At 39.7% G+C, this 17,758-nt stretch overlaps 1 protein-coding gene across 4 annotated transcripts in view; it reads left to right on the top strand.

Moving 5' to 3' along the window:
- The window catches only part of ERAP1 (endoplasmic reticulum aminopeptidase 1), a 38,558-nt gene that overhangs the window by 14,597 nt on the left and 6,203 nt on the right, over positions 1-17,758 (top strand). For all 4 annotated transcript variants that reach the window (XM_028092044.2, XM_028092043.2, XM_028092045.2 and 1 more), the window contains exons 7-16: positions 245-358; positions 1,498-1,629; positions 3,027-3,158; positions 3,313-3,384; positions 4,718-4,872; positions 11,666-11,745; positions 12,308-12,491; positions 13,880-14,036; positions 16,137-16,321; positions 17,198-17,359. In XM_028092044.2, the coding sequence (XP_027947845.1) occupies positions 245-358; positions 1,498-1,629; positions 3,027-3,158; positions 3,313-3,384; positions 4,718-4,872; positions 11,666-11,745; positions 12,308-12,491; positions 13,880-14,036; positions 16,137-16,321; positions 17,198-17,359 (1,373 nt within the window). The remainder of the gene's footprint in view (positions 1-244; positions 359-1,497; positions 1,630-3,026; positions 3,159-3,312; positions 3,385-4,717; positions 4,873-11,665; positions 11,746-12,307; positions 12,492-13,879; positions 14,037-16,136; positions 16,322-17,197; positions 17,360-17,758) is intronic.

Raw genomic sequence — 17,758 nt, 5'->3', positions numbered from 1 at the left:
TCGATAATTTTCCTATGGAAAAAAGGCAAAGTAAAAATGAGAGTTCTTTAAAGCATCAGGTAGCATTTTTAAAATGAACATGGAAAGTTTTTTCTTTTTACTTTGATAAAGTATTCTATAAATGTTGCTCATATACTGGCATCGCACATGTGAAATCTTTCCTCCTGAATGCCTTATGTTTATAGCTGTGTAGATAATCCAGTCTCCCTAGAAATGTGTGAACAATCTACTGTTTTCCTTTTAGTGGTTTGGGAACCTCGTCACCATGCAATGGTGGAATGATCTTTGGTTAAATGAGGGATTTGCCAAGTTTATGGAGTTTGTGTCGGTCAGTGTGACTCATCCTGAAATGAAAGTTGTAAGTATTTACTTATTTTTAACAGGTTGATCTGTTTTATTCAGTGTTGCTGGAAAATACTTACTGATCCTCAATGATAGAATTCATAGACATATTAACTCCTTGATAGTTGAGCTAGGAATCAGGTTCCCAAAATGGTAGTGAACTTTAAAGGTATCACAAAGGCTTATTTCCAAACCTATGATTGTTAGGAAATGAAGTTGAATCTTACCCTCCTTTAGTATCAAAGAAATAGAAGTAATGACAACCTGTCTGTTGCATATCATTTCCTCAACCTTCAGGTTGTTCACTGAAGGATTATTAAGTACAGATTGCTGTTATTTCAATAGGATTCTACCTGTCAAATCAAATAGGATCCCATTTGCTTTAGGTAACTGTACGTTTGTTTATATATGAGCCTACACTCAGGAGTCACAAACTGAATGCTTTGAAACCTTTACGTGTTTTGTTTGGTTTTTTTTTAATCAGGTATTTAACTTGTGAAAATCACATGCAATAAAGTTAAAAAGAAACTTTAAGTAAAAACAAAAAAACCTCAAACAGTCCTTTACCCTACTGTAATTTTGACTTCTCATTTTCATCTTTCTGTACACATAATTTATTATAGTTAAAATGTCTATGTAACTATTACACTACAATGGATCATAAATATTTTCCCATTTCCACATAACCCTTAATAAAAATGATTATGTGTGTATGTTATCCTATTAGGTAATATGCCCTAAAAAACCAGATTATACTTTGAGTTTGTTACCCCTTTTTTTTTGACCACATGGTTTAAAATCTAAATTTCTTTGCTTTAAAATAAGATGATTGGAGATGTTGCAATCTATACACTTTAGTTTGTTGTTTTGATGCTATTTGGCTCCAGGCATCATGGTTTTGTTTGTAAGAGAATATGGTCTTCTAAAGTGATAGGATTTAAGATGAACAAAATCTAAAATGTTCACCTAAAATTTTTTCTTGGATGCTCTTTAGCAATAGCAATTCTATTTTATTTTGTAAACCCTATAAATACGGAATAGGTTTGGGCCAGAAATTTGAAGTATAAACCTATTATCCCAAACCAAACATTAGTCCTTTCATATTTATTATCTAAAATATAAATCACGTGGGTGATGTTGTCTTTGTCTCAACAGGACGATTATTTCTTCGGCAAGTGTTTTAATGTGATGGAGGTAGATGCATTAAATTCTTCACACCCTATTTCAACAGCTGTGGAGGATCCTGCTCAGATTCGGGAGATGTTTGATGAGGTTTCTTATGAAAAGGTAAAAATGGATGATAAGGGTACATTTTGGACACGAAACTGCTAAAGACTTGGGTGGAGAGATGATAGGTAGGATTGTGGGGTGGCTTTCCCTTCATAAGGAACAACCCAGATTGAATGCCTTATATGCTGCCCCATGCTGGCTGGAGTTCACTCTTTAAGGCCTAACTTGCAGTTTGATTGGTAGTCCTGAAGATGACCTTTGAGTCGGTTTTTTCATTTACTCTGTCATAAAATGAAAATTTACGGCCTTTAAGAACGCTGCCTCTTACTTATCATTCAACAAACGGGTCTTGATTGAGCCTCACCTTTGCACCAGGCAAACATTCCTACCTCCTGTAGCTTGCCTTTTGGCGCCTTCAGAAATGGTTGGTATTGTTGAACTGCCGAATACTGTCCTATACAATGTGTTTAATAATAAAATCGGAAATGGTTGCTAACATTTAATGGAAGATTTTATATAAAAATCTTTAGCTGGCTTCTCTGGACAAGGGAAAGGAAAGAATTGCAGTCACACTGGTCACAGGGGGCCTGTGTATTTCCCTCAGCAATACAAGCCAGAGCTAAAGTCCTAGGTCCTCCTTCATGAGATCAAGCTTCTGCTTTCCCAATTGTCTTTCCATTCCCAACCATTCTGTCTTCAACAAGGCAGAAAAGGTCATTTATCATTTTATTTGGCCGATTTATTTGTAATAAACAGAACAGTATTTCTTCGATGTTTTCATCAGCAGTGCAGGGGAGGTAAAAACAGACCTACAGAGGCCTAGCTCAGTGGAAGAGATGAAGTGAGCCCAGAAATAAACTCACACCTATATGGTCAATATTTCTGCATGTGAAAAGGGAGCTACAGTTGTGAGGGTGGAGGGGAAAGGACTCTTCACACAGGAGTACAGGGTCTCGAGTCTTCTGCTCCTTTTGCCTGTGTTCCTCTGGCCCTCTCTGCTCCGGGCTGCCTGCCCTCCCCTGTTCCTTAACTGGTACCTCCGCTTCCATCTCTTGTTGGAGCTACTTTCCCCACTGCTGCTCCGGAGTGGCCCCAGGGAAGGCAGGAGGTGGTGCCAAGTGTTGGTTCAGCACCACTGTGCCCTGACCTATGGATAATGGCCGGTGGTGGTCATTGGCCCTGTGGGGAGGCTTGGTTGCTCTTAGAAAATGATGGCCCTAGGGGACTAAGAAGAGAAACAGTCCTGTTCAATCCCCTGCCTAGACAGGGCCAGGTTTACCCACTTCTTTGAAAAAATTCTTTTTCTGTAAACCCACTTTCTTTAATTGTGTCACAAGTCACGAGACTTTGAAAATGTTACCACGGTTGCATTTTGGAAGAATTCCTCCAAAATAAAAGTGTGGCGGCAGATTAGATGATGATTAAACTGACAATTACCTACGTTGTCTTTTCAGGGAGCTTGTATTCTGAATATGCTGAGGGATTATCTCGGTGCCGACGCATTTAAAAGCGGTATTGTGCAGTATCTCCAGAAGTACAGCTACAGAAACACAAGAAATGAGGACCTTTGGGATCGTATGGCAAGTGTGAGTGTGGTTTGTTTATATCTGCCTCGGGCATCGCCGGGCTTATTACCATGTTGTGGTGGTGGTGGTTTTCTACACCTTATTAATCCCTCTGTGAAGAATCCTGAGTGTTTTCTAGAGAACCAAGAATAACACGTTTAGTTTTGGTTTTTAGATTTGCCCTACAGATGGCACAGAAAGGATGGATGGCTTTTGCTCCAGGGATCCGCATTCATCTTCAACCTCAGTAAGTTTTTACAGCTGTACGTCGGACCCCAGAGCTCATATGCTTACACCGTATTCTTTGAGGGAAATCTCTGGGCCAAACTCTCTGAAGTCCATCATTATATCACTCTAACTCCACATAAGATTGTGCTTAAACTGTAGCTGACTGACAGGCTTTTTACAGTTTCTCTTAAAAGCTGTCTACATGGAGTTGCATAACCTTTGTGGGTAACACATATCACTGGTACTAATTCGTTCAGCTTCGTTCTCTGGAAAGCAGTGAATTTATGACCTGTTTTTGTGGTACACTGGGGCTGTATCCGTCAGGCCACGTGGGTCCTTTCTATAGCTCTTCATTTGTGGAAAAAACAAATAGGGGCAGCAGGCATCCTTGAGCACTTACTACGTGTCAGGCACGTGCTAAGCACTTGACTCCTTTACGTCTCTGAGTAAACCTGTGAGCGGGGTACTTCTAGCTTAACAGATGGGAATGTGAAATCTAAAAGCATATGTTGAGTAGATTGCAGCGTGGGGACTGAATTTAGATCTAACTCATGTTTTTAACTGCTAAGCTGTAAAGAATTCATAATAATTGAGTCCCAAAACAATATGAGTCTGTTTATCTGGACTTGTGGAGTATTTTCATAGGCAGTGGAGGTTGAGTCTAGAGATTCAGCTGAATTTTATTCACCATATTTTCATTTTTTGGGAGCATTTTGGTTTTGAGAGATTGCTTTACTCCGTGATTTCTAGGTTTTTTTTGTTTTTTGTTTTGCCTTTTGTGAACATTTTATTTTTTTTCCAGTGTGAATTTTATTTTTATTTTTATTTATCCATTTTTATTAACATAATGTATTGTTTCAGGGGTACAGTAGATTTGTTATATAGTGTTTTTATCCTTTGACTGGCTCTTAAATATCCTTAGAAGCTTTTTTAGTATCAAAGAATGTATCGGCTTTTGAGTTTACAACTGCTGAGTGTGGACCATCTTGATGTTAGCACTTGGGAAGTACAGGTTAGCGGCTGAACATTTTTTCCCACCTTGCTTGTCTGAGCCAGCATTGCTGGGTGCAGTGTGCCAAGCCCAAGGGATGCCCGGTAGAACCAGACACAGTACATGCTCATAAGCCGTGACCTGTACCTGTGGGTAGAGGAAGAGAACGGAAAAGCAAGCAGTCTGCGCTCGGACGGGAAGGCCACGGCAGCGCACGGTGTGGGGAAGGGAGGTGGGCAGGGGCTGGCGAGCAGAGCAAGGGGTCAGGGGTTGTGAACAGGTAGCCGCCCGGTGAGCGCAAGCCTGGGCTCTCCATCAGCGTTGGGCGAGTGCTCACGGATCTGTTTTCTGTCTGTATCAGCACTGGCGACAGGAAGGCCTTGATGTAAAAACCATGATGAACACGTGGACGCTGCAGAAGGGCTTTCCCCTGATAACGGTCACCGTGAGGGGGAGGAACGTGCACATGAGGCAGGAGCACTACAGGAAAGCACCCGAGGACGCCTCAGAAACTGGGTAACGTTCAGGGTGGAAAACTTGGGGCTGTTGCCTCGGTAACACCTGCCTTGTGCGGGGAGACTTTATTTTTCAGACTGCTCTTGTCTTGACCGCTAAAATATTTCAGTCAAATCTCTGTATCCTGTGAAGTCGAGTTATACACGACCATCTTCCCAAGAGGATAAATGTGGCTTTCAACCTTGGTTCATCTCAGTAAAGCTCATAATGTATCAGTATTTTAACATTCCCGTGTTCTGTAGTTTGATGGGATGGTAATTCCCGTTACTAACTGGAAACAGCTCTAAACTAAGCAACTGCCACTAAATGCCGATAGTGCCTGGCATTTGGGTTGGAGCTGAGGACATAAACATTCAGGTGATTTCTGGGGATTATGAGAGCCTGTTTTTTGGAAGTCTACATTAGATCCTGGAGCCTGTTTGTTGGTTTTAATACTTCAGAAGGACACCACTGGAAAGGAGCTAGTGCACCTTGACTGACCCTAGATGGACAGTACTTAAAAAAAATTTGTTTTTGAAATACTCTCAGACTTACAGAGAAGTTGCAGGAAGAGCACGAAGAATGCTCGTGTATTCTTTACCCAGATACACATATGTTGACTTTTTTAAGATTTTATTTATTTGACAGACAAAGCACAAGCAGGGGGTGCAGCAGGGGCAGAGGGAGAAGCAGGCTTCCCACTGAGCAGGGAGCCCAGTGTGGGGCTCGATCCCAGGACCCCGGGATCATGACCTGAGCCAAGGCAGACGCTCAACCAGCTGAGCCACCCAAGCGCCCCGCATATGTTAACTCTTGACCACATTTGCTTTATCATTCTCTCTCCCCCTCCCTCCCCTTCTCTCCTCTCTTTACATCTAACCTGAAATATGTATATAAAACCTAAAAGAGAATCTTTCCATGTAAAATCCAAAATACAGTTAAAAATGTGCTCATCTTTTTGTATCCTCTCTATATAGCATATGTATATTATAATTGACAAACTATCCTATTTCAGATATACATCATACTGATTCAGTATATTTACACATTGCAAAATACCAACGCTAAATCTTATTACCATCTGTCACTAAAGTATTACAGTACTATTGACTGTATTCCTTACACCGTACATCTCATGACTTATTTAAAACTGGAAGTTTGTATCTTAATCTCCTTTACCTATTTCACTCCCCACCCCCGCCCTGCATCACTCCCCATAACCAACAGTCTGTTTCCTTTATTTGAGTCTTTCTGTTTTGTTTTGTTTTTCAGATTACACGTATAGGTGAAATCATACGGTATTTGTCTTTATCTGTAGGACTTCTTTCACTTAGCATAATATCCTTCAGGTCCATCTCTGTTGTTGAAAATGGGAAGATTTCATTCTTTTCTATGGTTAATACTCCATTGTGCGTGTATGTACATATGTGTATATATACATCTTTTTATCCATTTATTAGTGGATACGTACGTTGCTTCCGTATCTTGCTATAGTTAAACAATGCTGCAGTGAACACACAGGTGCATGTATCTCTTCAGGTGGGTGTTTTCATTTTCTTTGAATAAATACCCAGATGTAGGATTCCTGGATCATAGTGTAGTTCTATTTTTAATTTTCTGAGCGACCTACATACTGTTTATGATGGTGACCGCACCAATCTACACTGTCAGCATCAGGAAAACGGAGCCTTCCATTTCCTCCTCATTCTTACCTGTACTTGTTATTTTTATTACTTTATTTTCTTTTCATCATGATAACTGTGCTCTTGAATCCCCAACACCTGTTTCACGCATCCCCCCCCCCCACCCACCTCCCCTCTGGTAACCATCGGTTTGTTCTCTATAGTTAAGAGTCTGTTTCTGGTTCCTGGTTTCTCTTTTTGTCCTTGTTTGTTTTATTTCTTAAATTCCACTCATGCGTGAGATCATACGGTATTTTTGTCTTTCTCTGACTTATTTCGCTTAGCATTATACTCTCCAGTTCTATCCACGTCGTTGCAAATGGCAAGACTTCATTTTCTATGGCTGAGTAATATTCATTATTTATACATATATCATATCTTCTGTATCCATTCATCTATTGATGGATACTTGGGCTGTTTCCATAATTTGGCTATTATAAATAATGCTGCTGTAAACATCATGGTGCATGTATCCCTTTGAATTAGTGTCTTCATATTCCTTGGGTAGATGCCCAGTAGTGCGGTTGCTGCATCATAGGGGTAGTTCTATTTTTAATGTTTTGAGGAACCTCCATACTGTTTTCCAGAGTTGCTGCCCCAGTTTGCATTCCCACCACCAGTGCACGAGGGTTCCCCTTTCTCCACATCCTCACCAACACTTGTTTCTTGTGTTTTTGATGTTAGCCATTCTGACAGGTGTGAGGTGATATCTCATTGTAGTTTTGATTTGCATTTCCCTGGTAAGTGATGTCAAGCATTTTTTTTTTCATGTGTCTGTTGGCCATATGGATGTCTCCTTGGGAGAAATGTCTGTTCATGGCTTCTGTCCATTTTTTAATTGGATTTTTTTTGGCTGTGGAGTTTGATAAGTTCTATATATTTTGGATACTAACCCTTTGTTGGATACATCATTTGCAAATATCTTCTACCATTCCATAGGTTGCATTTTAGCCTTGTTGGCTGTTTCCTTTACTGTGCAGAAGCTTTTTATTTTGCTGTAGTCTCAGTAGTTTATTTTTGCTTTTATTTTCCTTACCTTAAGAGACCTCTCTAGAAAGAAGTTGCTACAGCTGATGTTAGAGACCTTACTGCCTGTGCTCTCTTCAAGGACTTCTCTGGTTTCAGGGCTTGTATTTAGGTCTTTAATCCATTTTGAGTTTATTTTAGTCTATGGTGAAAGGAAGTGGTATGGTTTCATTCTTTTGCGTGTAGCTGTCCAGTTTGCCAACACCATTTGTTGAAGAGACATTTTCCCATTGTTTACTCATTCCTCTCTTGTCGAAGATTAATTAAGCATATGATCTGGGTTTTCTATTCTGTTCTATTGATCTCTGTGTCTGTTCTTAGGCCAGTACCATATGGTTTTAATTACTACCATTTTGTAATATAACTTAAAATCTGGCATTGTGATACCTCCAGTTTTGTTTTTCTTTTTCAAGGTTGCTTTGGCTATTTGAGGTCTTTTGTGGTTCCATACACATTTTAGGATTTTTTGTTCAAGTTCTGTGAAAAATGCTGTTGGTGTTTTGATAGGAATTGTGTTAAATCTGTAGATTGCTTTGTGTGCCATAGACATTTTAACAGTATTTGTTCTTCCATTCCATGAGCATGGAATGTCTTTCCATTTCTTTGTGTCGTCTTGAATTTCTTTCATCAGTGTTTTTATAGTTTTCGGAATACAGGTCTTTCACCTGTTAGATTAAGTTTATTCCTAGATACTTTGTGTCTGGTACAATTGCAAGGGGGATTGTTTTCTTAATTTCATGTTCGGCTGTTTCATTATTAGTGTATAGGAATGCAACAGATTTCTGTACATTGATTTTTATATCCCATGACCTCACTAGACTCAGATATGAGTTCTAGTAGTTTTTTAATGGAGCCTTGAGAGTTTTCTATGTATGGTATCATGTCATCTGCAAATAATGAGAATTTTATTTCTTCCTTGCCAATTTGGATGCCTTTTTTTTTTTTTTTAATGTTGTCTGCTATGGCTAGGACTTCCAGTACTATGTTGATTAAAAGTGATGAGAGTGACATCCTTCTCTTGTTCCTGACATTAGGGGAAGAGCATTCAGTTTTTCACCATTGAGTACAATGTTGGTTTGGGTTTGCATATAAGGCCTTTATTATGTTGAGGTATGTTTCCTCTATACCTACTTTTCAGAGGGTTTTTATCATGAATGGATGTTTTACTTTGTCCAGTGCTTTTTCTGCATCTTTGAAATGATCCTATAGTTTATCCTTTTCCTTATGGGATGTATCATGTTGATTCTGTGTGTGTGTGTGTGTGTGTGTGTGTGTGTGTGTGTGTGTGAGAGAGAGAGAGAGAAAGAGAGAGAGAGAGAGAGATTGAGAGAGAGACTGAGCCACCTTTGCGTCCTGGGAATAAATCTGGCTTGATTGTGGCGTATTTTTTTTTTTTTTAATGTATTGTTGGATTCAGTTTGCTAATACCTTGTTAAGGATTTTTGCATCTATATTCATGAGAGATACTGGTCTGTAGTTCTCTTTTTCTTATTTCTATTGTGGCCTTTTCTTTTCCTCTTAAGATTCCTTAACATTTCTTGTAAGGCTGGTTTGTGGTCATGAACTCCTTTACCTTTTGCTTATACTGGAAAATCTCTCTCTCCTTCTCTTTTGAATAATAGCCTTACCGGGTAGGTCATTCTTGGTATTAAGTTTGCCCCTTTCCGCACTTTAAATATATTCTGCTACTCCTTTCTGGTCTGCACAGTTTTTGCTGAAGAATAAGCTGATAGCCTTAGGGTTTCTCTTGTGAGTTTGTATTTCTTTTGCTGCCTTTAAGATTTTCTCTTTAATTGTTGACATTGTAACTGAAATATGTCTTGGTGTGAATCTTTTTGGATTTCTCTTGTTTGGGAGTTTCTGTGCTTTTGGGGCCTGTATGTTTACTTCCTTCCGCAGGTTAGTGAAGTTTTCAACCATTATTTCTTTAAGTTTTCTGCCCCTTTCTTCCCTCTTTTCCTTCTGGGACCATTATAATGTGAATGTGAATGTCACTTGCCATTTGATCAGAGGTCCTTTACATACTGTTCTCATTTTTAATTGTTTTCTTTTTGCTCTTCTGATTGGGTGGTTTCCACTGTTCTATCTTCTAGATTATTGATCTGTTCTGTATCATCCAATCTGCTGATGGCTTGTATTTTTCTTAAGTTATTATTCAGCTCTGTGACATCTATTTGGTACTTAAATTTTCTCTTTATTGAAGTTCTCACTGTATTCTTCCATTCTTAGTTCAGTGAACATCTTTATGACCATTATTTTGAACTCTTTATCAGGTAAATTACTTACCTATTTCATTAGTTTTCTTTTTTTTCCCCCCTGGGATTTTTTCATTTTCTCTTGTTGGGAATATAATCCTTGGTGTCCTTAGTTTGTTTGACTTCATATGTCTATTTCTGTGAGTTAGTGTAACCTGCGTAGGTTGCATGTGCCTAGTGGCTTTGGCTGTCCAGCTGAAGCTGGAGTGGGATGGGGGAAATGCCCCATCTGGCTGGAGCCGGAGAGGGCATGGGCCCAGGAGTCCCAAACACGGTGCTGGAGCTGCCTTGGTGAGACAGCTAGAGCTGGAGTGTGCATGGACTGGGGAGCTCTGAGGCACTCCTTCGCTGGGCCACCCTGGAGAAACAGCTGGAGTTGGGGGAGATGCTGCCCTGGTAGGATGTCTAGAGCTGGAGTGGGACCAGGTGCGGTCCATAGGCTCCTGGGTTGTCCTGCCATGTGGTAGGATGGCTGGGGCTTGACTGGGTATAAGCCAGGAGGGTCCCAGAGTACTCTGCTGGGGCCATTGTGGCAGGACGACTGGAGCTGGTGTGGGCTAGGGGCCTCGGATGTGCTGGGGTGGCCCTAAGCCGCTGGCGAGAGGGACTGAACCCTGCTCCTGTCCATAATATTCTGGTTGGGGGAGAATGTACCCAGTGGTGCTCACCAGTGCCTACGACTGCGGAGAGTTCTAGCGGTTTACCCACTGTTTGGTGGATGATCTAGAGTTAGTGGGTTTCCCTTCACTTATTATTTAGTTATTCTTTATATTGCTATTCATCAAATCCCAGGGTGGGCAAGTCCGTGTGTGAGGCCTTCAGTAATAGCCCTCCCTCACTGCGTTGGGATGGGATTCCTGTTGTTATCCTGTCTCTGTCTCTGCCTTCTCTGTGCGGTCCCTCTGTCATTTGTTGTGCAGAAGCTATTCAGTCAGCCCTCAGTTCTTCCTCAGGAGGAATTGCTCTATATGTAGGTATAGATTTAGTGTATCCACAGGAGGAGAGGAGTTCAATGTCCTCCTATGCTGCCCTCCTGGATCCACAGTAGCATATATTTTTTTTTTTTAACTGCAAGTAAGTTGGAAACCTGATGTCCTGTATCCTGAAATAGTTCAGTGTGATAGTTCCGTAAAAAACAAGAATGTTCACTTATGTAAGCACAGTATAATTATCAAAATTATGAAATTGATCTAATAACTATGATCTATAAACCTGATTTAACTTTTCCAGTTTTCCTAATAACCTCTTTATAGCAAAAAAAAATTCTGGTTCAGGATTAAGTGTAGGCTCACATTGTATTGTCACATATGTTCAGTTGTATTTTTTTTCTTTTTTTCTTGAAACAGTTCCTCAATATTTTTCTTCCTTGTCCTTGACATTTTTGAAGAGCACAGGCCAGTTTTTTTTTTTAATAGAATGTCCTCCAGTTTTTGTTTTCTGCTGTTTCTTCATGATGAGATTCAGCTTGTGCATCATTGACAGGAATTCCACTGAAGTGATAATCTATTCTTAACAAATGATGTAGAAGTCACATGATGTCACTTTGTGCCATTTATAGTGGCCAAGGTCTTTAAGGTAGGACCTCTGAGTTCCAATCAGCCAACCTCTGCAGAGGATGCTAGGGATCACTGGAGCCCAAATTCCCAGCTCTGCTGAAGAAGTCCAAGAAGAATGAATAGTGCTTGAGCGGACACCCCTTGCAAAGCTGGAAAACAGGCTGGTGACATCTTGACCTCTTGGCTATAGTAGTTTTGGTACCATCATTTAAACTAGCCCGGGTCTGGTATATGATAGATGATTTAATAACTGTTTGTTGGACTGAATCAACAAATAATCTGTCCTTTCTTTAAGGTACCTGTGGCATGTTCCATTGACATTCATTACCAGCAAATCAGACTCAGTTCAAAGATTTTTGCTGAAGACAAAAACAGGTAACTTACCATAGAAATAACTAGGTTAAGTCCAGAAGAAACTGGAAATATGTAAGACTTAGTTACTACGTTTGTTTTACTGTTTATCATGGTTAAAACCGAAGGATCAGGTCAACCTTTATATTCAGCAAATTGTTGGCTTTCAATTTCTAGTGAAGATAGAAGTTGTCTCTGGTGGCAAAAAAAAGCCAGTGTCTTGCCAGATAGAGATTAAAGCAGCTAAGTTATATAATACTAAGAAGGAGGGATTACTAGTGAAAATTCCCCCTTCTTTGACTAACACTGCTGCATCATGTCTCATGTATGGCCTGAAATGTGGCTGTATTCTTCTCATCGATCTATAAATCTCAAAAAATTGGTGCCTAAAGCTAGTGCTGGCTTTTGCCTATTGGAATGGACTTTTCTGGTTTCTAGAAGAAATGTGTTCAATATGAAACTTCTTTCAGTATTAAAATTGTTCAATATTAAACTTGCCTTTAGTTTCTTTGTCCAGTCTCTGATCAGAAAAGCTTTCATCAGTCAAGAGAGAAAATGGAGCTATGATTTATTTTATTTGCTCTAGATGTGCTCATCCTTCCAGAAGAGGTAGAATGGATCAAATTTAATGTTGGAATGAACGGTTATTACATTGTGCATTATGAGAATGATGGATGGGATTCTTTGACTGGCCTTTTAAAAGGCGCACACACAACAGTCAGCAGCAATGACCGGGCCAGTCTCATCAACAATGCATTTCAGCTCGTCAGGTAATACTCCTCAAGGTCTTGGTTTATTTCTGAAAGCAGCTGTTAGCATTCAAATGCTTAATTTCTAAAGATGAAAATGATTACTTGCTAGTAAGAAGCTGAAGGGTGTTTTCCCCTAAGTTCTTCTTAAATTCTAAGGTTGCTTTTAGTCTTAGGATTAACCACGTGTCTGAGTCTACAGAGTAAGCTAAAGCAAGTAATCTGTATTTTAATCTTACTAACAGCTTAGGTCAGACCGATGCAAAAGTACAGAAAACCAGGAGATCAACCTTGTGGAGAAGCCCCTCATCCCTAAAGCCTTGTCCTGTAGCTTTTCTGGCCATCCTAAAGCTCAGGAGGTTTCTGCTGTGCTGAGTCTTTCACATTTTTGAAGCCTTCTTAGAAGACCACGTGGCTCAGTACCCAGTTGTTTGCATTTTTGTCTCTTGGGTTAAAGGATTTCTCCCCCCACATTCCTCAAACTGGATGCCTGAATTTAATGGAAGCTTTATGGAATAGAGCTTAGAAAATGTGGCCCAACCACATGACGTTTGAGTTGTTGAGGACAGTGTTCACTCTATAATTTTTTTGCCTTATGCCAATGGTTTTTAAGGAAATGGGTCCTAAGCCTGAAACTCAAAATTCTTCAGTATTTCGGCAGAGCTGCAGTCCCCAGGGCAGTGACCCAGGTGGGAAGAAATGATTCTCTAATTCTCATTTCCCATGTCCCTTTGTTCTAAATGTTGGGTTCTTCATTTGCTGGACCTCTCAGGGTGGCAAAGGCAATGGGGGATAAAGATACAAGTGGTTTATCCGGTTGTTTCTGCCTACCTGAGACTATTTCCCTCTGTAATAGTATTGCTTATTTCTTGTAGGGTTTTGTACTTAACATATATCCTGCCACTGAGACTTTGAACACCTGCCCTCCATAATGAAGGGTTTGTTTTTAAGATTTTTTTATTTCATAATGGAAGGCTTTTATCTATATTCACTTTCTTTCTGAAATGGAGACAAGAATGTGTTTAATACAGACACTCAGACTTTTGATTGGGTGGCAGTCTCTCTGACCAACGTTACTGATTTTGATAAAAATCACTATCTTACTCTGGATGTTGAGCACCCACCCAGTCTGTTGCTTCTTAGAGGGACGGATACTGACCTGTCTCCATTTTGTCTTCACCACAAGTTAGCATTGACTCTATTATTATTCAAGAAACTTCCCTCACAGTGGTAAATAAGCCAGTGTTATATGTGAAAGAAAAGATACTTATATAAAGGTCACTGTTAATTAATAAGGAGGGCATTTATATCTGATTGAATGTTTTGCTGGGAGATTAAAATATCTTCTGAAACACAAAGTTGATTGCCTGGTTTTTGTTTAAACTGCTAACCATGGTATCTCTTGCCAGCAATGGGAAGCTATCAATTGAAAAAGCCTTGGATTTAACGCTGTACTTGAAACGTGAAACTGAAATTATGCCAGTGTTCCAAGGTTTGAATGAGCTGATACCTATGTATAAATTGATGGAGAAAAGAGATATGAATGAAGTGGAAAATCAATTCAAGGTAGAAGCCTTCAATAAACTGAGTAGTTACATACTGGTTTGCTTTTGTGTGCGTGTGGGAAAGCATCCTACCATTGTATATATATGTATGTCTTCATATAAAAGAAAAGTACATCAGAATTAGTATTTGGATTAAATAGCAAAGATTTGGGTTTCATTCCAACACTAAAGCCACAGCACTCTAAGAATCTGTACTTAAATTTTATGGATTTGTTATTCCCTTCTTTTTGCAAATCCTTTATTTCATTTTGTCCTTGGATGGTTACCCTATTTAATTTTTATTATGTTCAAGTTAACATATAATGCATTATTAATTTCAGGGGTAGAATTTAGTGATTCATCGCTTGCTTTTAACACCCAGTGTTAATGGGTTAATGAGGGCTCATTATATCATGTGACCTCCTTAATGTCCATCACCCAGTAACCCCATCCCTGACCCACTTCTCCTCTAGTAACCCTCAGTTTGTTCCCTGTAGTTAAGAGTCTTTTATGGTTTGCCTCCCTGTTATTTTATTTTTCCTTCCCTTCCCATATGCTCATCTGTTTTGTTTCTTAAATTCCACATGAGTGAAATCATATAGTATTTGTCTGTCTTTGACTTATTTCGCTTACCATAATACCCTCTGGTTGGATCCACATCATTGCAAATGGCAAGATTTCATTCTTTTTGATGGCTGAGTAATATTCCATTGTGTGTGTGTGTGTGTGTGTGTGTGTGTGTGTGTGTGTGTGTGTGTGTACATATATATATATATATATACACACACACACCATACCTTCTTTATCCATTCATCTGTCAATGGACATTTAGGCTCTTTCCCATTTTTGCTATTGTGGACATTGCTGCTATAAATACTGAGGTGCAGATGCCCCTTAGAATCACTCTTTCTGCATCCTTTGGATAAATACCCAGTAGTGCAATTGCTAGGTCATAGGGTAGTTCTATTTTTAACTTTTTGAGGAACCTCCATACTGTTTTCCAGAGTGGCGGCACCAGCTTGCATTCCCACCAACAGTGTAGGAGGGTTCCCCTTTTTCCGCATCCTTGACAACATCTGTTGTTTCCTGACTTGTTTAATTTTAGCCATTCTGACCGGTGTGAGGTGGTATCTCGTTTTGATGGTTACTCTTAAGATACTCCATGACTCAGGTACTTGAGGAAGAGGCACAAAATCATTATTTTTGGCAAAATGTTACAAAGTCCTGTTGTATAATTTGCTCTCAAAATTCAGTCCTATAAACTTAGTTTGTTTCAAAAGTGGCCGTTCATCGTGGTTTTTAAATAGAGAAAGGTGTATTTATAAAAGATTGTTAGACATTTCTTTGAAAAAAGTTGATGGTATTTTGATGGGGATTGCATTAAATGCGTAGATTGCTCTAGGTAGCATTGACATCCTGACAATATTTGTTCTTCCAATCCATGAGCATGGAACGTTTTTCCATTTCTTTGTGTCTTCCTCAATTTCTTTCATGAGTATTTTATAGTTTTCTGAGTACAGATTCTTTGCCTCTTTGGTTAGATTTATTCCTAGATATCTTATGGTTTTGGGTGCAATTGTAAATGGGATCGACTCCTTAATTTCTCTTCTGTCTTGTTGTCGGTGTATAGGAATGCCGCTGATTTCCGTGCATTGATTTCATATCCTGCCACTTTACTGAAGGGGGGGTATTTGGAGGGGGAGATGAACCATGACGGACTATGGACTCTGAGAAACAAACTGAGGGTCCTAGAGGGGAGGGGGGTGGGGGGATGGGTTGGCCTGGTGATGGGTATTAAAGAGGGCACGTTCTGCATGGAGCACTGGGTGTTATACACAAACAATGAATCATGGAACACTACATCAAAAACTAATGATGTCATGTATGGTGATTCACATAACAATAAAAAATTTAAAAATTAAAGATTTTTATGCAAATAGTGAAAACCATTTTCTTGTTTTTGACCCCTTTTATAATTAAATGTAAACAGAATTGTGTGGTTTTAAAAAAGAGTTGGATCAAACTTTAAAAATGAACTCCCACCACCTGAGGATATATCGGCTCCTCTAAAAGCCGAGATGGCCGGGGACAGTACTGGTGACGCATGTGGCTTTCCCCGCAGGCCTTTCTCCTGTGGCTGCTGAGGGACCTCATTGATAGTCAGACGTGGACAGATGAGGGCTCAGTCTCCCAGCGCATGCTGCGGAGTCAGCTGCTGCTCCTTGCGTGTGTGCGCAAGTATCAGCCCTGCGTGCGGAGGGCAGAAGCCTACTTCAGAGAGTGGAAGGAAGCCGATGGAAATTTGAGGTCTGTGCTTACTGAACAACCGGTTAGTTCATATAAAGCCTCTCTGTTCTGTTTTTCCTCATCAGGGCTAAATGTTGGGAGAAAAGAAAAACAAGTAGAAGCAAACCTCCCCTGGTGTACTTTTTGGGAAAATAAATTGCTTTTTAAGATTTTTCTATGTATCTCAACTTTCTATTTTAAGAACTGCTAGGAGGGAACGTCTCTATATAAAAGTCAAATATCTGGAGAGTTAAAATAGGATTAGAATAATTTCCATCTAATAGAGGTAAGGCTTAGAACTGAAACTGCTGTCCTGGACAGGAACAGAAGCAGTACATGCCATAATAGTTGTTTCTTTGGGCCTCCAAAGTCCCTGATGAGGTGTGTACAGTAGTTGCTGATACTGTCGAAGCTAAGTAGGCTCTTCCTGTATTTGGAATTTATTCTTGGACTTTAATATTTGGGGCTTAAATCTCTCTAGGAAATAGCCAACAATCTATATGGTTCCATTTAAAGAAATGCCTCCAAACAGCGGTCCTGTTGGATTCCTGACTTTTGTTCATGGACTACATATTGAGTCTAGTTTGAATTTCTTTCTTTTGGCTTAAGAAGTGATCATCTGTCCAGTTACCCAGCATCTACCCAGTTAGATACGTAGGTATTTATCCAAGTGGCTTTTCACATTGTTTTTGAGAAGGGTACTTAAAACCTAATTGTAGATACTTCCTTCTGCCTCTCATAAAATCTAACTGAAGGAAAGAGGAGATTTTTGTTTATATTTCCAGGCATGTTGCTCTGATCACTGGGCCAGTGTATCAGTTTGTCATTGGTCACCACTCTACATCCAAACATGCTTCCTGCATTTCAGACTGTCACCAGCAATGTTCTTTTCCACAGCCTGCCCAGCGACGTGACCTTGGCAGTGTTTGCTGTGGGGGTCCAGAACCCTGAAGGATGGGATTTTCTTTATAGAAAGTATCAGTCATCGTTGTCTACTTCTGAGAAAGAAAAAATTGAATTTGCCCTCTGTATTAGCCAAGATGAGGACAAGCTTCAGTGGTGAGTAATTTGTTCATGTTCATGTGGCCAGGAGGAATTAAATGAACTCAGATCCTTCCAACATCTCTTTTTGTTCTCTCAGCTGGGAATTGCCTTTTCTGCTGGGAATATTTATTCAAGTGGGCATACATCTGATGGGTACAGTAATTAATTAGGGGACAAGCAGGTGTTAGGAAAAATAAAGGGATATATATTTGTGTCTCTTTAACATGTTTAGAAATACATACGGCATAGGCCTTTCTTACCTATTTTCTCTTATGAACAAACAAGGGAATATATGAGAATGGGTGTTGTAAATACTAAATGTTAGTTTTTATTATGTAGCCATACCAACTTTATTAGTGCTCTGGTCACCTATTTATCTTATGTTTATTATTGACAGATGGGCTTTTTTCTTTC

The sequence above is a fragment of the Eumetopias jubatus genome, unplaced genomic scaffold (genome assembly GCF_037043125.1).
Source record: "Eumetopias jubatus isolate StellerSeaLion01/CBP00866 unplaced genomic scaffold, mEumJub1_p1.0 scaffold_5, whole genome shotgun sequence".
Taxonomy (NCBI): domain Eukaryota; kingdom Metazoa; phylum Chordata; class Mammalia; order Carnivora; family Otariidae; genus Eumetopias; species Eumetopias jubatus.
Note: the sequence above shows the minus strand (reverse complement) of the source record. Positions and strands in the feature narration are given on the sequence as shown.